The sequence below is a fragment of the Terrapene carolina genome, unplaced genomic scaffold, assembly GCF_002925995.2.
Source record: "Terrapene carolina triunguis isolate 2854851 unplaced genomic scaffold, T_m_triunguis-2.0 Scaffold695, whole genome shotgun sequence".
Lineage (NCBI taxonomy): Eukaryota > Metazoa > Chordata > Testudines > Emydidae > Terrapene > Terrapene triunguis.
Window position 1 is genome coordinate 915,887 of NW_020665046.1, and position 20,477 is coordinate 936,363.

The 20,477-nt window shown below is 51.3% G+C and overlaps 1 protein-coding gene across 3 annotated transcripts in view; it reads right to left on the reverse strand.

Annotated features, from left to right (window-relative positions):
* Positions 1 to 3,653: 3,653 nt before the first annotated feature.
* Positions 3,654 to 20,477, reverse strand: part of TFAP4 (transcription factor AP-4) — a 32,574-nt gene continuing 15,750 nt past the window's right edge. The window contains exons 5-7 of one of the 3 annotated variants that reach the window (XM_024215093.3): positions 18,741 to 18,878; positions 6,218 to 6,376; positions 3,654 to 5,159 (exon numbers count right to left, since the gene is read on the reverse strand). In XM_024215093.3, coding sequence (XP_024070861.1) covers positions 4,965 to 5,159; positions 6,218 to 6,376; positions 18,741 to 18,878 — 492 coding nt within the window. In that variant the 3' untranslated portion in view covers positions 3,654 to 4,964. The remainder of the gene's footprint in view (positions 5,160 to 6,217; positions 6,377 to 18,740; positions 18,879 to 20,477) is intronic. The other 2 variants (XM_024215094.2, XM_024215095.2) reach the window with 2 other exon arrangements.

Sequence of the window (20,477 nt, forward strand, 5' to 3'; positions counted from 1 at the left end):
CACCATGTGGGTTGGGGAACAGCCCAGAGACCTTCCCCTCTGGAAGAGCCCACAGTCCAGGTCAATTGGGAGGTTTGCGGGGAACCTGGGCCCGCCCTCTACTCCGGGTTCCAGCCCAGGGCCCTGTGGACTGCAGCTGTCTATAGTGCCTCCTGTAACAGCTGCATGACAGCTACAACTCCCTGGGCTACTTCCCCAAGGCCTCCTCCAAACACCTTCCTTCTGGTGTCTGATAACGCTTGTGCTCCTCAGTCCTCCAGCAGCACACCCTCTCACTCTCAGCTCCTTGCGCCTCTTGCTCCCAGCTTCTCACACTCACACCACAAACTGAAGTGAGCTCCTTTTAAAACCCAGGTGCCCTGATTAGCCTGCCTTAATTGATTCTAGCAGCTTCTTCATAATTGGCTCCAGGTGTCCTAATTAGCCTGCCTGCCTTAACTGGTTCTATCAGGTTCCTGATTACTCTAGTGCAGCCCCTGCTCTGGTCACTCAGGGAAAAGAAAACTACTCATCCAGTGACCAGTATATTTGGCCTCTATCAGACTCCTGTACCCCACTGGTGTGGGTCTGTCACAAAACTTTGTGTGTGTATTAAACAAACAAACAATTTAATACTGTACACAGCAATGATGATTGTGAAGTTTGGTTGAGGTGGTGGAGTCAGAGGGTAGAATATTTCCCAGGGAATGCCTTACTGCTAAATGAACTAACACTCAGCTGAGCCCTCAAGGGTTACCACATTGTTGTTGATGTAGCCTCACACTCTCCAAGGCAACACGAATGGAGGGAGGAGACACAATGGAGGCATGGCAGTGGCTGCAAACATTCCCTGAGGAAACTGAACATGATGATGAACCCATGCCATCCCACTTTTGGCCCTCGGGCCAAAAAGTTTGCCCACCCCTGATCTAAACCATATGTCCCTAGTTTGCTTATGAGAACAGCCTATGGGACTGTGCCAAAAACCTTACTCCAAATAATCAAGGTATATCACATCTTCAGCTTTCTCCCCATCCACTAGGCCAGTAACCCTGTCAAGAAGGAAATTAGGCTGATTTGTTCTTGACAAATTGTGTTAGTTATTACTTATTACCTTCTGATCCTCTAGGTACTTACAAATTGATTGTTTAATAATTTGTTCCAGTATCTTTCCAGGTATCCAAGTCAGGCTGACTGGTCTATAATTCCCCAGGTCTTCTGTGCTCTCCTTTTTAAAGACAGGAGCTATGTTTGCCCTTCTCCAGTCCTCTGGGGCATCCATGATTTCTCAAAGATAATAGCCAATGGTTCTGAGAGTGCTTCAGCTAGTTCCTAGGTGGATTTCTTCATGCTCTAGTGACTTGAATACATCTACCATCTAAATATTCTTGAACTTGTTCTTTCCCTATTCTGGCTTATGTTCCACATCCGCTCATCTTTGTAAGTCTGGTAGAAAGTGAGAGTCAGGAGCTAGGGCCTGAAGTTCACTCATTGGGAGAGTCCCAGCTGGCTGGAAAATAGCCTCCCATCTAAGAGAACCAGAGCGGTTCATAAAGGACTTTTGGTAGCTTGGACAGGGCCCATTAATATCCCATGACCTAGGGGGCCTCTTGCTGGAAGGCTTCTGAAGTACCAAGCCCTGGACAAACCCAACAACCAGGGGCTGCTTACCTTCGACCACCTCACGCTGTGCAACATGCCTGAACGGGGTGGGTTTGTGTGCTGCACCTAGGCAAGTGGAGGCAGGCAGCCAAGCAACCTGTGTCCAATGCAAGTCAAGGGCTGGGCCTGAGTGCACATGGCAAACCTTTCGCATTGTAGACAGGTAGCCACTGGCTCAGGGACACATCTACAGATCTCTGCCTCACAGCAGTTCCCAAACTGGGACGAGGCGCAGTGCCCTGGCTCAGAGTGATGAGCTGAGGCCAGGCTCTCGCTCCAGTAGGATTCAGCCATGGCCTACAATGGAGCTGAACGCCATTTGTCAGGGCTAGTGTGGGACTATTAGGATGTCTCTGGGCTTTGCCAGGACTTGCTACCCGAGGCCCAGGAATCTCCATCCCCCATGGATGGAAATCATGGCCTTGCTACCATTGTTCTCAGTGCCATTCGCAGACTCCCACTAAGCCACCACCACCACATTCACAGGTCTCACTGTATTGATCTGGTTGCTGCTGCCAGGTCGCTGGATTTCTACAGCACCCCAGTGCTGGGCCCTACGTGAAGCAAGGGGCCACGAAAGCAGGAGACGCAGAGGCTGGGGTAATGCAGATTGAAGTACGTGAAAGGCAGTCAAAACATTCTCAGTCAAGGGCATCTGGCAGAATGAACTTCCAAAGACAAGGTGAGTGTGGTGGCTGGTCACTTGAAAACTTCCTCTGTCACCATAACCACTGCTCCCCCTCCTCCCCATCAAAAACTGAGAGCATACCCCAAGCAGGGCTTCCACTAACCCCCACAGGGGGCAAAGAGCCAGAGAGTTCACTAGGGACTTTGCTATTGCTAATCTATTGTGTGCAGTAGGCATCAACAGTGATGTGCAGCTGTGCAAAACCCAAAGACAGAGGAGGTTCTTTGAGTGAATGATTTGTGACCCTTACTCATTTCACATAAATCTCTGCAGGGGATGGGGGGGGGGTGTTAATGCATTTAGAAATGCAGCTTATTTGGGTGTCCCCCAAGGTTCCAGGAACCCCAGGTGGGGTTAGCTGCCGCGGCGGGCAGGGTTAGCTGCCGCAGCGGGGGCTTCCCGGGCAGGGTTAGCTGCCGCAGCAGGCGGGGTTAGCTGCCATGGAGGGGGGCTCCCCGGGCAGGATTAGCTGCCGTGGAGGTACAGGGGGGTGTGGTGCAAGGTGGAAGTTTTGCCTAGGGCATGAAACTTCCTTGCACCAGCCCTGGTGGGAGCTGGTACAAAATTAAGGGATAGAATATCATGGCCTTTGTGAAATAACGAAGCTTAGCTATTAGGTATTATAGGCCAGATCCTCAGTAGGTTTAAACTGGTGTAGCCCCACTGAAGTCAATAGAATGATGCTGATTTACAGCAGCTAAGGAGTTGGACCTATTTGGGGAGTACTTGAACACCGCATTACTCAGTCTGCATTAGTTTTACCCTTGGATTCTCTCCATTCCTCATCCTCTCTCCCCCAATTCCCTGCCTGTGGCTCTCCTCCCTCTGCATTTCATTCTTAACCCTTCTCATCTCACCTGCGTAAGTGATCAGCACCTGAATAGTTACCACTGGCACAGAAAATGATGGTGCTTTAGCATTAACACACCATTTAGATTATGAGTGGAGGGGGAGTTCACAGCTTCTGGAGCCAGGGTTTCAGGCTGGCTGCAGACTCAGGTAACAATACTATCAGTTTAGTGGATTCCCATTTCAAAAGGTTTTCTTCACAGCCATTCAGGCTAGAGGCTCATGGCAAGGGGAAGCCAAAATTCTGCAAAGGTTGAACGAGCGGCGAGGTGGCCAGATGCAGTCCCTGGGCCGGCGGTGGGACACGTGTGGTGTAGAAGATGCCATGGTGTTCCAGGCACCAGCTGTGGGACTGGAGCCCGCTCTGGGAGACAGAGTCGTCCATCAACTGTGCTTACATAGCTTGTGCATAGTCCACAGATTTTACACTAGGCAGAGATTCTAAAAAACAAAGTACAAACTTTATTTTGTTTCTTTACAAAGGCACAAGCCTTTTTTTTTTTTCACTTTCTTAACAAAATATAATAGCTTCTCGATGAACACAAAGACCTGAAAATCGTAAAAAAAATACAAAAAATGAAAGAAAAACAGAGAGAAACACAGTTGTGGCCGGGGAGGAACCTACCAAATACCCACAAGGCTCTACACAACACTGGCCTAAACCTACAGCCAAACAGGGAGGGGGCAAGGGAGGGGAGAAAGGAAACCAAAACACAACAGAAAAAAGAAACAGAAGCGACACAATCACAGAACAGCTCTTCTGACTGGGCAGACCCCACAAAATGGATTAAGTGCTTTAGGAGGAAACAAAGGAAAAATAAAGAACGTGAAGTTGATATCGGCTTGTTGAGCATCTCCTGCCATTGGGGCTGGAAATGATGTGGGTTTGTAGGGTTGGGATTTTTTTTTAATCTAAATCAACACCACCAAACTGAAATCTAGTCAGTCAATTTTTAAGCGAGTTCAGAGTCCTTTCAAGTACTATACCTGCTCTCCAACCCCCCACACGTTTCCAGTGGCCTTACAATCCCACCTTTCTGTTTTAAAAAAGTGTTTTCTCACCCCTGTTGCCATTTGTGTGGGTTCTTTCAGGGGAAGTGCCCAGTGATGCAGGAGAAGTAGTGAAACTGACCACACACAGAGCATCATCAAACGTGCCAAGTAACCTCAACACATTCCTCTCTATTCTCCACTAGTCGGCTTGAGAGCAGGAGACGCGTTCTGTGCCATGGGACTTCAGTTGATGGTGTCCCTTAAATTTTTTTTTCTTTTTTTTCCTTTTTTTAAAATAGAGAAACTACCAACAAACAAGAAACAAGAACTCAGGCCGGCCCATGAACAGCCCAGCGCCCGTGCACCAGCCACGCCATCCATCGCACCAGTGCTGGATAAAGCCGGGACTAGTTTTGCAAGATTACTGTAAGGTGGGTTTGAGTTTTACAAAACCACAAGCGATTTGGTTCCAGGTCCCAGTTACCCGAACCCCAAAACAGTTCATTTGAGTTCAGATCCTGGGTTCCAGTTTTGGCCCATCTCTAGTTAAAAACAGCTCCCCTCCCTCCCCCAGTGCTGGTTCACTGACACAGCACCCCCCTCCCGCCCCCTGGTTTGCTTTCAACTGCAGCATGAACTTTCAGCGTATCTGGTTCTAGCGCTCCGATTTACAGTATTGAAAAAGGTCATAAAAGAGACCCAAATCGCATTGTATTTTTTAAAAATTTCAGCATATTCTCTGACATTCCCCTCCCCCGGTCCCACCCCTTTCCCTGCTACTGGCTGGGGGGTGTCAGGGCAGCTCCCCCTCCCCTGAGGGATCTTCCTTGCTCTGATCCATGGAGTCACTGTCATCTCCCTCTGTGTCGGAGGCGGTGTCAGAATTGGAGGGCTCCAGGCACGCCCGGACAGGCGTCACGATGACTGCACGCCTCTGCTCCTCCTCCTGCAGCTGCTTTTCCTGCGTCCCTTCAATGTGCTGAATTGCCTGCCAAGGGGAAGGAACAGTGAGGGGAGTGGAGAGGGAACCCTGGCCACAGGGGCTTACATCCTGGGGGAGGCAGGGAGAAGAGCATCGGGAGAAGAACCCACCCAGTTATGCCTGTTTATCTCCTGGTGCCTGTGTTCTCTGGAGGGGTCTCCTCCCCTACTAGTTCTGGGCTGGGTCCCCAACAACATTAGCCACTACTCTGCTTTGCAGCGCCAATGATCTAGCCCCATCCTTGGGTACTTTGGATGGAGACATGCTGCATCCCAGGTCAGACACGCCAACAGTCTGGTTCCCACCTCCTCTGCAAAACTGAACCATGCTAGGGAGTGGCTGGGATATCCAGTCTGAACAGTGCACAGCAGCCCTTAGCTACCCCCAGCGCTCATCAGCATCACACGGGCAGCTCACCGGACACACAGCTGGGTTTGCAGACCCTTCGGGGGTACGTAGTTATGCTGCAATCATGGGGTGTGACCGCAGCTCATGTGCATGTACCCAAGCTAGCTCTGATCTAGCTCGCTCGGTTACTGGAGCAGGGAAGCTGCTGCAGCAGCACAGACCGTACTTGAGCAGCTAACTCAGGCTGAAGCCCATGCTGCTTGAGCCAGCTGGATTAAAGCTCTCAGGTATACCTCCACCTGCTGCAATCATGCCTCCGACTGCAGGGCAGACCTCCCGAGACAGTGTAGAAGAGAACTGAAGGTGCTGCTTCTCTCCCGGAAGTGCCGCTGCTCTCCCAGGGCCCAGCACAGGTGGGATGCTGCCCACACATCCCAGGTGGGAACAGCAAGATCTGAAGCTCTTCAGACAGCTCTCTCCTAAGGAACCCCATCTCCAAGCCTGAGCCCATGGGAGTCTCAGCCACAAGAACCACTGAGGTTCACTCAGTGTTGGGGTTATGGGGAGAAACCCAGAGATTTCCCCAGGGGCCCTCAAATTCTCCCCGCCAAGGACAATCCTGGCCTTGGAAGGTGCCCTGTCCTAAATTCTCCCCTTCTTCTGACAGGTACCCCCAAGTTCCTCCGGCTTCCTGCCTCCCAGATTTTTTCCCATACCTGAACAATGGTGTCCAGGTTTTGCCTGGATGTAGAGACTGTGTTGATTACGGAGGATGGGCCCATGGTTACCACGGTGACGTGATGGGAAGGAGGCGGCGCTGGTACAATCACAGTGGGATGATGGGTGGGTGCTGGGGGACCGTGTGCCGGCAGGAGCTGGGGAGAGAAAGAGACGCCATTGAGTATGGAAGCTGCCCAGCAACGCCTCCAGTGCAGGTGAATCCAGTGCCCATGAGTTCCAGGGCACAGGAAGGGGGAGGAGCTCCCCAAAGGGGGACAGGTCACAGCACCCCAACAAAGGGAATGGAGCCAACACGTGGGCTCCATGCCCAGGAAATACTCAGTCGACAGCTGGCTTTGTGGGGAGGAGCCTGCCATGCACACCCCTGCCCTCCTCCCTTCACAAGGGCTCGCCCTCGCCCTCTGCGCCCACGGGTAGGAGCTCAGCCACAAGCTCTCTGTGGACTGAGCCAAGAGAACAGCTCTGGCAAGTCCCCAGAGGGCACAGCTGGGGTCTCCAGCCAGGCACTCTGCTGGCCGTCCACCAGCTCTGTGGCTATACCAGCCTGCACCAGATGAGGACATTGCAATGCCAACCAGTCTGTCAACTCTGCCATACTCCTGAGCAGGGTCGCTGCCCTCTGGATGCCTCCAGGACCAATCCAAAAATAAGGTTACAGGATCATACAGCTGGGAAGGCTGAAGGATTGATAAACTGGGGCAGGCAAATGATGCAAGCAGACCTGCCAATGTCCCTCAATCCTGACCCGCAGCCCCCTTCCATTCCAGTCCACATGGCGCCAAATCAGAGAGGCGGCTTTGGGAGCTGGGTGAGATTCATTCTGCTGTTATTAGAGATGAGATCTGAGTCCAGGCATTTGGAGACAAAAAGAGCAAAGACAAAAGAGGTAATTCACTACACCCCCAGCCAGGTGAGAGGGCTGAAATGAGTCCACAACTCTTTCATTCCCTTGAACTCTTCGGAGCCGGAGGAAACGTCTGACCCCACACATCCTTCTCAGGGCTCGCACAGCTGGCAGCCTTAGAAATTCAGGGTGCTATCGCAGTAGGTTTGGCTGAGCTCAGACCTTTTCGGTGGGCCATGTCCATGCTATCCCCACCACCTAGTCTGGGGAGTCCAGAATTGTGGAGGCAAAGCCCAGCCTTCACACAGATTCTAACCCTTTGCATGGCTAAGAGCACTTTGAGAACCTCACCAAGACAAGCCAATCAGCAGCGCTGAAGCTCATCACCAATTTCCCCTAAATACCAAACTATTCGGTTCAGATTTCAGAACGATTCTGCCCCCCGCCCCAGCCCTCCAGTGCTGGTTCTTGGGGTCTGAAGGCCATGGGCACAGGGAGGGCTCTCGTTTGAGGCGCCAACCAGCCTGCATAAGTATTGACACCAAGCCCGTTGCTCTAGGATCACACTTCCCTCCCAGCTGAGCCTGCCCCCTCGCTGAGGGCTCACTGCCCCCTTTGGGCACAAAGAGGAGTGGCACAGTCCAGCCCCTATCCATTCCATTGGGTAGAGGATCTGCAATAAAATCAGTGCTGCTTACACCAATGCATCAGCCTGAGCTAACATCCAATGAGACAAAAGGGTGGTGGGAGAGTTACTTCCCCCAGCTACTGTTTCAGGTTGGCTGCAGACTCAGGAATTTCTGCATTGGTTCACGTCTGGACATTTATCTTCAGAAGCATGAGGGCCAGAAACTTCCATTAAAAAAGTCATCTTCAATTCTGCCACATGTGAATGTGTCCTGCAACCGGAAATCCAACAAGCTAGCCAGATCCAGCACTGCTTCCCAGCTGGCTTCCAGCAGCACCAGGCTGAGGAGAGATGAGGACGGGACACGCAGAGACCACCTCAAAGGAGAGGAGTTACTTCTGGACAGTGTCCTCGTGTAGCTGTACTGATCCCTTCCTTCCCAATAACGGCTCTTACAGATACCCACTGCAGGAGAGCAGCCAGCAGTGACCTCTGCCGAGACGGGCCGAGAAGCCCTGCCAGGTGAAATTTGACCAAACCTCAGCCCCAGAAAGCAGCATCTGTTTTGCTGCAGCGTTTGACAGCAGCCCCAGCACAATTTCAGAAAACACCACTGAGCTGCCATCACGCTAAGCAAGTCAGCTCAAGATGGCCTGTCACAGGAATGGACGCAGACTCTTACCCACTTTGCCTTCGGGACGACCTAGCTTGACTCAGATTTTTCTCCAGAGGCCACAGATCAAACCGGTTTGGCTTTCCACACTGCTTAGTTCTGAGCAGCAGCTACCAGCTCTTAACCCACAAATTCACACACACCCTAGCACAAGGCTGGCTTTGGGGGAGACAGGCAGTAGCGACTGACTGAAATCAACGGCCATAATGAAAGTCCAACACAGTTTGTCCGAAGTTGGGATGAGGCTGAACCACCACCACGTCTTTGGGGGATGTCAGAAGAGGGGAATTGGTCAGCAGGCATTTTAGCTCCAATCCCCTCAGTGTGAGGGGCATAGACAGGGAGATACCCAAGGCAATTTGGATAACCCCACGTTCAAGCCCCACGGAACAGCAGGCCCCTGAGCGAAGGGTAAAGTTCACAAAAACATCTAATAGTTTCACTAGGGGAGGGAAAACTGGGAGGTCCCTTTCACAGAAATACAGGAGGCAGGAATAGCAACCAAGGAAGCTTTTCGTGTTGTCAAAGCTAACCCTGGCAACTGCAAAGACAGGAGAAGTCCGAAACAGACAAGAAACAAAGTCAAGGCCTTGACCTTGAGCACCTAGCTCCATTTGGTACTTTCCGAGCAGGCGGCTTTCTGGAATCTAATAGCACTCCCCTGATCTCCTGAGGGAAGCACAGGTCCACCTGACCTCAGAGATCCAACATGCTGCAAGGTCTGGATGCACTACCCAGCTGGGATAAGAGATCTTGACTTGAGGAAGAGGGAGGAGTGAATGGATGGCATTTGGACAGAGCCATAAGCTCTGAGAATGGAAAATCACTTCTGCCTCACCCATGCTGGGGCAGTGACAATCACTCTGGCTCTGTCCTGACAAGTCTTACTCAGTATTCGGGGAGGAGAGGAAACAGGAAAATTTAAGCTAGCGTAAAAGGGATCCGATCCATACTGGGGATCACTGCCTGCTCTCAGGTAGGTCTTGGGATGCTTGTTCTGACGTGTACCAAACAAGTTCACTTCCTGGTGACCCCACCTGCAGATTCAAGCCAAGCCCCAGAGTCTGAGTGACTGCTCAGGATGAGCCATGCTTTAGGACTCGTGTCACTGGTGATGGTGGGTTGAAGTGCTCTCAGACTAGACTGGAAGTATCCTCCGCATCACCTGACGAGCAGGACACCCCTGCAAGACGTTCTGTGGCAGTGTCCACTAGAGTTGAGAGCATCCGAGACGCCAAAGGGGAACGATCATGTCCACGCGGTGAGTGCTTGGTGGGCACACAAGGCTGTCACCCCTGCAGCCATGACACTGGGAAAGGGGGTTTGTGCAGGCTGTCAGGCCTAAAACTCAGAACTTACACTGGACCTTCTACCCTGGGTGTGGCTAGCTCACCGGCCTAGATGACATCCTAGAGGAAGGCAACTAGAGCCTTTCTGGAATCTAGGGAGACTCCCAGGAAGGTCAAGCCCAAGTTGGGATTGTGGTAGATTTGTCTGTCTCAGATCTGCAGAGAGAGACAGTCTCCCCCAGGGCATGGACGCTGCCGCCGTTAGAGTATGGATAAGTGGGGTAAAGGTGTATGTAGAACATTTCACTTTGAGATCTTTAAGTGCCTTACATTGAAAGGCAAGTAGCATTACCCCAAACTAAGGCAGAGGTGAAGTGACTTGCCCAAGGGAGCAGGTGAATGGCAGAGTATGGTTTGGAACCCAAGTCTACTGACTCCCACTCCAGGGCCATATCCACTGACTGACACTGCCTCTTCACAAGTTAGTCTTCCAGATACCCCTGCAGGTCTTGACAACACAAAGAGGCTGCATCTACAGCCAAGTGCTTGAATGCCCTGGGGATGCCAGCCAGAAGGCACTCCTGGGTGTTGGTAGTTACACACCATGAATCTGAGGGGCTTCCGCCTTGAGATATGGAAATAAAATCACTAAGGTTTAGGGCCCTCCCTCTACCAGTCCTAAGGGCTGAGAGCAGGGATTACACTCCCCAGAAAAACCAAGCAGGATTGGATTTCCCTTGAGTATTTGTCCTATGCATTGAGGTCTAGAATATGGTGCAGGCCTCAGTTTCTTTTGCGAATAAGGATACTGGGACTCAAACCGTTTCCCTGCTAGGGTTCCTGTACTCCTTTTATGGCTCCCACTTTTCAATGGGCCAAGATCTCCTCTTGGAGCAGTTTCGTGTAAGCGGGATCCTTGAATAGGGAAGAGGGCTTGGCTATTAGCATGGCTTCCCGCATTCCATAAGCGCTAGGAACCAGCAGTCTGAAGAAATGGCTTGCCAGTCCTGAAAATACTGGAAATGGTCCACAAAGGGAGGGGTAAAACAAAGCATGAGGACTCAATGTCCCATGACTGGTCTGAAGTCCTCTGGTGCCACCAGGAGCTGAGGCCAAAGAACAAGACTTGTCTTCTGATTGGATCAGAAGGGCTTCTTAAATGGTCTGGGCCTCTGCAGGCAGCCAGCTCCTGAAGAGGACTGCTGTTAGGTGTCCCTTATGGAATCTAACTGAAGATTTCCTGTGGAAAACAGACAGACTCAAGCCCAGGGATGCACCCATGGACTTCCATCTTTCCCAAGACCACATCTGCCTCTGAGCTGAAGAGATCTGTGCTTTCACAAGGTCAGTTCATAGCTTACACCTGAGCTGCAGTAGAGTGACCAAAAAACCTGAGCCAGGAACATGTGCTGAGAGAGACATCCAGATACATCAAAGAAAGACTTGAGGGAACCAGACACCTCCTGGAACATCTCCAGAAAAGAAAGGTCACTTAACCAGTAACTGCGGCTCTCCAAGAGTTGTACCTCAGCATTCACTCATGGGATGGCACCCAGTGTCTGAGCTTCTGGAATGGGAATTTTTTTGTCCTCAGGAAACGTACTACTCAAGGGGCAGCTTTGGACCAGAATGAGAGAATTTATCTGACCGTAACTGCCTCATAACTGGCTGCTCTCAGAGACCAGGCAGATGAAGGCTAAATCTCGCTTCCAAACACATCCACTCACTTGGACACTGATGACTCCTCCTCTGTTCTAGACTTTCCATTTGCAGCAGCAGCCACAAGTTAGCCCCAAGGTCGGATGCTGGAAAAGAAAAGGCCAGCCAGCCTCCCTTAGGATCTAGCCTGAAGGACAAAGACATTTCCCACTTAACAGAAGTGGAGGTAAGGGGGTTCCAGACCCTTTTAGTCCCCTCCAAAGGAACACCCGTGGCCAGCGAGGGCTGTTCTTTTTGGCCTGGAGCGCCAAGATGTCAAAGGCCTGAGTGGCTTCCTGGGGTTGGCTACTAGAGGAACAGCACTCTGCCCAGCAGATCCTGAAACACCATGACAGCTCCAAAGGCTGGAGGAAGCAGTCAAGTCAGTCCCATCTTGAGAGGAGTCAAGAGGATGCCTCCAAGGACTGTCCCCCCAGAAGCAATTTCCTCCTCCTTAAGAGAAAGTGGCTCCCTAAAAGCACAACCACTTACTCCAGGGACTTAGGAGGCAGCTGCAGTAGAGGGATCCCCATAGACACCTTTATCATCTTAGGAGGAGACTTTGGCTTCACTCCTTGTAGAAGTGGCCAATTTAGAAGGAAGAGCAGCACAGGGCTAAAAGGTGCCCAGTGCCCATGTGTATTAAATCTCACAAATCCTGGGGCTGTCCAACAGGACAGCCAAGGCTCCAAGGCCTTCTTGTGCCCGAACAAAGTTCCCCCTGAGGCGGAACTACAGCAGAAGTCTTGGAGCCAAGACTGCCATAGTACCGAGCTGAGCAGTGGGGCCTACAGCTCTGATGACAGTACCAGTCTGCACAAGGACTCATCCCCATGGTGCCAGAAGGTGACTGTTCTGGAGAGAACTTTGGAGGAAGCAATCCAATGGAGCCTGTGGGGGAGTACGTAGGGGTCAATCCCACATCTCGGGATTTCACACGCACACACCAGAACCATGACTGGGCGCTGCTGGAACTCTTACCAGGTGAAATCTGATGGGCACACCCAGGCAGGTGACCACTTTACTCAGCCAGGACCTGAGGAACCCTTTCCCTTGCCAGGAGTCTTAGGATCCAGGAAAGCCAGATCTGATGGCTGGATCTGTGCTGTAGCCCTTCTTTTCTGTACCATGGATGGACTTTGTTGCTGGGCCTCCGTGGGCCATTCTGAGTTCCTTACAGGGCACCTTTCCAGCAGGATGACAATCCCCTACAGCCTAGAATTTTGCAACAGGCTGTGGCACTGAGCGAGGCTTAACAGCCACCTCACTTTTGCCTTTTTTAAAGGAGGTCACCCAGATTTATATGCTACTAGAGCAGGTTCTAGATCTGAACCTAAAGGAGCCCAGAAAGGCCAAAAGAAGAACTGACAGGCTTAGCCGCTGCAAACAGCCCTCTCCCAAAACGTTAGAGGTGCATATGCCCTTCTGAAGCAAGGAACTTGGTGAAGCAAGACAAAACCATCTGTGCTCGGCGTAAACACAATCTCATCTCAGGCCAAGCACAAAATCTTGATGATGTGGTCCAAAAAAAAAAAAAAAAAAAAAAAAATAAGAACCTAAAAAAAAATCAAAAAAAATAAAATGCAAGAAAAAATAGAAAAAAAAAAAAACCCCCACAAAACCCTACAATCTTAAGAGCCAGCCTGGACTGAATCGAAAGTTACAAACTTAATGTTTTACAATTAGATGTAAAGGTTACATGGAGAAGAAAGGGAGAGGTTGATTTCATGAGCATACCAGCGGTTAGACGGAGGGGAGGGATTGTTGGAGGTATGCATGTGGCCTATGGAGTACAGGTTTTGCGAGAATTTCATTCACATTATGTTTAACTACTGGCTGTTGCTCAGGAGGGCTGTGCACATGTAGGTATTTTAGCATGATACAGTGTTAAAGAAAGGAAGATGTGCAAATTATAGTCTTTATGGTCACAAAGATTTCCACAAGACTTACCACCTCACTCAGCACACGATGAACATGCAGGGGTCCAGCAGATCCTTGCCTTGTTCTACTCATGGTTACACCGATGTAAATCCAGAGTAACTGAACCAAAGGAGTTAGTCCAAATCTACAATGGTATAACTGTGTAATGTGTCCATTAGTGCCTGGGAGTGATGGGGAACAGTGAATGAGGCCAGGTGCACTGAGTGAGCCACAATTTTTAAAGAAGTCGTTCTGACAAAGAAGATCGGACTATTTTTGAAACATGGTGAAGGCCTCAGCATTGCTGGTTGTAGCTGAATTTTAAAAATGTAGTGTGTTCTTGGGAAATAAAGAAAGGGTAAGTTAATATAGAAACACTTCAACAGGGATTTTATTTTTAATAGAAGGGGAGGGAAATAAGGCAAAAAACTTGGCTCCTAAATTTGTATGTTGTTTAGTTTTACATTTGTACGCAAAAAGCAAAACTTCCATTTGTCTGACTGCAGAACTAGAACATATTTCCTCTGTATCAGACACCCTGTTTGTATTAGTTACATTTTAAAAATACATATTTGTGAATTTCCAGAAATATACTGGGAATTATCTTTACGTTTTCACAGAGGATAGCAGAGAAGTAGAATTACAAGGTGGGGGAGGTGGGGGGCCTTTCACTTCCGATACTATCTGTACAGGGCTCTCACTCCTGCCTCTTAGCGGGAGATTGGTGGAACTCCCTTAGTTCTTAATAGCAGTGGAAGTGGGTTAAAGTACAAGCCAGGCTTCCCGATGGCAGCTATGTGCCACCCATTGCCAAGGTAAAATGATGCCTTCAGACCATTCCGGACAATTCCTATGAGAAGGTGAAGCTCCCACAAAGAGCAAACAAGTTGATCAATGCACAAAAAAAGTGCGCCTCAGAAATTCACAAACCCAGGAGTGTGCAAGAGAAGGGAGACCCTTAAAACAGGGAATTTCCCAAACCAAGCCGCAGAGCTCGGTAAGCACATGCAGAGCAGGTGATCTAGCTATGTTACAGAACATCTGTGATGAATGCATCTCTAGGACAGGCCAGTGTGAAGTTCTTGCCTCAACCCTTGGCGTGGCCTTCTCAATTCAGATCACTCAGGTCCTAGCAATGTGAAAGGCAGAGAGAGAGAGAGAGAGAGAGACACACACACTTAGCCACAGTCCTTTCAGTAACAGCACTGCCAGCACATGGGGTTTAAAATGAGGAGACCTTCCCAGAGCTAACAGCAAACTCTAGGGACCTTTTGACATGCGGCACAGCGCTCCCACATACACCAGAGTTTGCAGGACTTTCCCCCATTCCAACGATCCAAGCTGCCTGTTCTTCAGGACCGCTGAGACAACAGCGTAGTCCTGCAAGGGAACAGGGAGGAGAAGGGAGACTGCCCACCCAAGCACTCTGTAGCCAAGAAGATAGTGCATGGAGCTGGGAGCCAGGAGTTCTGTTGCATCTCTAGCGAACTGTTTCTGTGCTCGTCAGAGCCCTTATTACTGAATGGAGCCTCACTCGTTAACCTAGGAGGCAATCAAGTATCGGCCCCTCATTTTACAATATGGTAACAGATTGCACACGGTCCCTTCAGGCAAAACTGGGACTAAACCCAGGTCTCATATGGTAGATCCAAGTCTTACCTATTCAGCCACCTTGCCTCTCCGAATGAAAGTGCTTGACTTCCTGTAACCATTGCTCTATTAAATCAAAGTCCCCTCCCAGAGCCAGGAATGGGACCAGGAATTCCTGAGTTCCAGCATTTGCTTGCTGCCTAATGTGACAGAGTTCACTCACCAGAGCGGCGTCTCCTGCTGATCATCTCAGGGATTAGCTCTCTCAGCTGGCACGTGTTCTCCTGGTGGTGCCTCTCTTGCTGCCTTCTCCGCCTGCAGACTTGCCTCAGTCCTAGAACCGCAGTATCCTCTTCATGTCTCAGCCCTCCGACTGTGTCATCATCTGTGTTTTCCCTCTTCTAGGGAGGAGTATCTCCATCAATAGTCCAGCCACTTCCCCAGTGGTGAGTGGGGGGCAGCAGGGCCCAGGGACCTTCTAGATAGCAGCCTCTTCTTAACTTCTCTGCCAGTGCTGCTTCAATTCCCTGGACCACTTCTCCACAGCCCCTGCACCTTCTTCATCCTCTTTGCAGGGCCTCCAGCCTGCAAGTCCTAGTAGCTAGCCAAGAGTTACCTCTTAGCTCCTCCAGTCCCTGCCACCAACTGCTCTGTCCAAGGTGCTACCATCCTGCAGCTCACTAGGAGCACCAGCCTCTCTCCTTGGGCTCCCTGAAGCAACTGACCTGGCTCTGCCCTGCAGCAATCTTTTATTTAAGCCCGCTGGGCCCAGACTGGCTGCTTCGTGCAGCCTCTCTCTGATTGGATGCTCCCTGGGCAGCCTCCCTAGGCTGCTTTTAACCTCTTCCTTTCCAGTGTGGGGTGAACACCCCATCACACCTAGCAAAAAGTAAAAGAAGGGCAAAATGTGCCAACTCCCCCAATCTGCTGGCTGGTCCAGAGAGGATAAGTTACTCCTTTAGCTCAAATGGTAGAGATCTGTGCTGGGATCCAAAAGTCCATGGTTCAAACCAAGCTGATGGCTCAAGCAGGGAGCCCTTATGGTTGCACATGACTGAATTTGTTTGCCCAGTTCTCTTTAAAACCTGTTTGGGTCTCACAGCAATAAGCTTTCCTTTAAAGAACAGGTTGGGGAATTAAGCCATTATATCCAATTCGTTATGGCCCATCACAGATCAGGTGCAGCACATTTCAGGCATTTGTTGCAAGTTTCAATGGCCTGTGTCATGTTCAGGCAGGTGTGAGCGTAGGATGGAGTGTACGGAGAAGGGCCTCCCCATGATGGGCATGGAAGCACGCTGGCAGGACAATCCCCTCCTTCAGGAGGAATTCGGAGATCCCCTGGGAGAGCAATCTCCCTTGAAGAGCCTGCAATAAGGCAGATGGAACGAGGGCCTGAAGCTCACTCGCTCCGAATCGAGCTGAAGTCACTGGCACCAGGAGAGTCCCCTTCTGTGTAAGGCACAAGCTCACGAGGAGCAAGTCCAAGAGGCTCTTCCATAAGCTTTGGCAGGACAGTAATATCCCACTGACACAAAGCGCAAGCCCTGCACTAAGCTAATGAGGGAAAGCAGAGATACTGTTTTACCCGCACTTGTCTCATCCCACTCAGGCTTTAGTTTGGAGAGGTTACTCCCCAGAGTACTCCAGCCCAGCCTGGAGTTGGACTTACAGGTCTCCCCCTACGGTGCCTCAGGGAGGACTTGCAGACTTGCTCCATGATTCTTACGTGCTCAGGATAACATGTGCACACATGCCTGGCATCCCGGCACATTGTGTTAGGCTCCAAGGCAGACCCTAATGATGTGACCGTCAGGACTGCAGCACTGACAAGGTCTGAAGCTCCTGAATGGGCTCCTTCCCCACGCCTTTCCTGTAGAGAGAGCAGGGCACCAGCACATTCAGGGAAGCACTGGCACACGCAAACTCCACATAACAAAGTCATCTGGACACCAAACAGCAGAGCAGACACCGATACCAAGCACCCTTCCGGCTAGCAGCCCAGGTTTTAAGCCAGAATGCCTACACTGAGTGCTGGCGCACCAACACACCAACGATAAGATGGAAAGCATCAAAGACTAAGAGGGTCCCCCTGAAAAAACAGACACTATGCACTGCAGAAGAGAGGCACCGAAAGGCCCAAGGCCAGAGCTGACAATTGGGTACAGGTACCGAAAAGGAATTGACAAGCATCGTTGGGATGCTGGGATCTGACAGAGAGCTAGAGTGATGGCCAACCAAGCAGTCTTCTGCAGCGAGCTCCTTTGCAGACTGTGCTGAAGCAGGAACCAGCTGCAAAATGTAAAACGTGGCAAGATAGGGAACATCAGCTTTGCAGGAAGGAGCTAATCGCTTCGAGGGGATTTAAAAAGTAACATCCCACCCTGCCTCATTCACTACACTCTGCACAGCCAGGGCACTCAATGAGGCAGAGGACCAACAGGAAGAATCTTGTACGTGACCATGCAATTCAACTGCACATTAATGCCCAAGGAGGGAACAGGGGTCAGATTATGCAGCAACCGTCACTTGGGCATGTCCTGACTTATGGATGCTTAGCACGCTAGCTTGGCGTGGCCAAACTAGACATTCACAGCCCACACGATCCATCTGCCTGCTCTTTGCCATGAGGATTAAGGATATTTCATTTTCCTTGGGCATGGAAAGGCTTTTCTATGGAGAGTTCGTGGGGGGTACACATAACATCATATGCTGGGTGGAGTCAGAAGCTCTGAATGGGGAGAGGGGGGAAAAAGGAGGGGAATGTCAGCACTTACTAGGCTAAGAGGCCCTGACGGCCCTGAGGGAAACGGCTGGCTTGGGGTGGAGTGGGTGCTTTTGGCACTAGGTTGCTAGTCCAAACACAGATCAGGTCTGTTGTGATGGCAGCTAGCTCACAGAGATCCCGCGTGAGGAGAGCCGTCAGGTCCTCGTGGACAGACTTCTGCAAACCAGAACCCAAGAACTGCCCCTGCTTACCCTCAGCAGAAGAGCCAAGGACTGAACTGGCAACGAACTCCCCCTACTCCTAGATGGACCCCTCCAGGCAGCACTCAGGGAGATTCTCACCTGGCTGCCACCTATGCTGCACCTGCTAGGGGGACATCACGCTCTAGCTAGCAGAGCTGTCTACCCAGCACTAACCAGACCGCACCTGACATAGGCCCAACCAGAGCCAAAGGTCACATTCTCTAGCTCTAGTTCCTCCCCCCCGAGTGGCAGCCAGGCACAAGATCTGATCCAACACGATAACCCAGGCCCTCCTCAATGTGGTCATTCCCCAGTGAGACCACCACCAGTGGTGAAGACAGCTCATTGCTACCCAAGGGAGAGAGAGGGGGACCTATGGAACGTGACCGAGACTTCTGGATGGAGGATTAGAGCAAAAGGACTAAGCTACAAGCTGTGGTTCTCCCTCGGCCCCCATAGCCACACTCAGGAGCCAGCCCTTCCCCAGCAGCAGCCTCAGATGATGCCCTCAGCCTGAGAGCTGGGAAGACAGTTCTCCACCACCACTGCCACGTCGCCCCCTCCCAGCAGGGGAGGTGCGAGAAGGCCATACGCGCTGCACCCCTTCCCCCTCCCCTGGAGCCGAGAGCATTGCCAACACCATGCTCTCAGCCCCAGCCAGCCCGAGGATGGAAAGACTCCAAGGTCTTCCTGATGGGAGGCGCATCATGTCGTCGGGCCGCTCCCCCCAACACCCTTGGATTTAAACACCTGCACATGAGGCTGTGGGCAAAACGATCTGAAATCTCCCTGCAGGGGAGCTAAGGACAGGGTCAGCGTTTGGGCCACATGTGATCTCAAGGGGGTTGGGGCGGTGGGAGATGGGAGGCAGGGTCAGCACACTCACCTGCGTTCGGATCTGCTGCTCACGTTCCAGCTTCTCCTGGTGCAGCAATCTCACCTGTTCCTGCTGTTGCTGGAGCTGCACCTGCTGGGCGATCACCTTGAGCTTCTCAGGGTACATGTGGGCCTCCAAGGAGCGCACCTGCCAGCCAATCAGAGAGAGGAGCCCATACCATTGGGTGTGGAAGAGGAGCACAACCCCACCCCCACACATACAACAACCCTGCTTATCAAGACGGCGCCAAGGCAGTCTGGTGGCTTGGTACTCCAGTGGAATCCATTTCAGTGCCAGGGATTCCACCAGCGCACATCACGGGTCCTCACACCGCCCACCCCCAAGGCTTCCACGAGGCAGAGCTGCTCATAGCAGCAGCAAAAGAATTCAGCAACTGCTGGGAGCAACCAGCACCAAATGCCAAAGGATGTTCCTCTGTGGTGAGGCCCCCGCAACTGGTGCCTCAGCTACATGACGTGGCAGCATGTGGCTGACACACTCCCTAATGCTGCGCTTCTGCGGTGAAGAGGGATGAATGAAGCAAAGAGGTAGGAAAGAGCTTGTCTTCCTGACAGCATGCCCCTGGGAGGAACGCAGTGAGGCTGGGTATTAGGTGAACACCGCTTGGAGAAATGTCCAGAGTCCCACAAGGGATGATACAAATCAGATGTGGATCTGTTGGAGGAACAGATCTAACATGACTCTGGAGCCTGGGCTCCGCTCCTTGGTCAGCGCAGATGTCCCCTGTTGAAAGGCTGAGACTGTTACGTGCCAGTCTTGCACAGCATCAAGTCAGGGGACTCCTGACAAGTTTCTGCTCTACTAACGCAAGGGCCAATTCATTGTCTTCAAACTCCCGTACCAGTGTGATCCATGTGCCATGCTACTGAGAGTTCCAGCCATCGCTACCACCAGTGTTGGAAGAGACGGGCAACTCCCTCCGCTCTGCTTGGCCACCAGGGAATTATCCACCTGAAACTCCACTCCACTGAGGAGACCATTGCAACAGGATTGTTGCTCTTTGATCTTAGCACGAGACCAACAGGACTCCCACTGCTCTGAAAGGATTTTCATCCCCCAGGGCAGAGGTAGCAGGCTGGGGCATGAACCAGGCCCCCTACCGGTCACCCTCCAGAGGGGATATAAATGCAGCCTTCCAGAAGCTCCAGTCATTTTGTTCAGATCTGCTGAAGGTGAAGTTCCCATAACAAGTCACGATGGTCAGAACCTAGGCTCCAACAGAAACAGTGCAAGCAGAACACCTGGAAGAGAGAGCCCCAAAATCAGAGGCACTGGGTGGGCAGGTGACAACCCTGTTTGATTGATCCCTTTCACTCTGCTTCTCTGAGGAGAGGGGACTCTCTCCTCCCTAACGATACCATCCCCCAAGGAGGTGCACGCAGAGTAAGAAGCTCACAGAATGACCAAGAGAAGGAGTACAGCCAATGGAGTGGCAAGAACACGCTGTGCTTTAATACAGACACCTCAATGGGGTAAGATGGCTCTTCAATGTCTCAGCCGCTTGCATGTTTTGCACCTGAGAGGAGACCATACATTAGAAACAAAAAAACTTCATACAAAAACAGGCAATAAGGGACATCCTGCAATGAAAAAAGGACCTCTCTGAGGGCTAAAGAACAAGGGGTCCCTGGCCTTGGGACCAGGTTCAGAGGCTGTAATGGCATTCCCTACTGAGAGCAAATCAAGGCAGTGAGGCTCTGTATGTGTGGAGAAGAGACTGCAGCA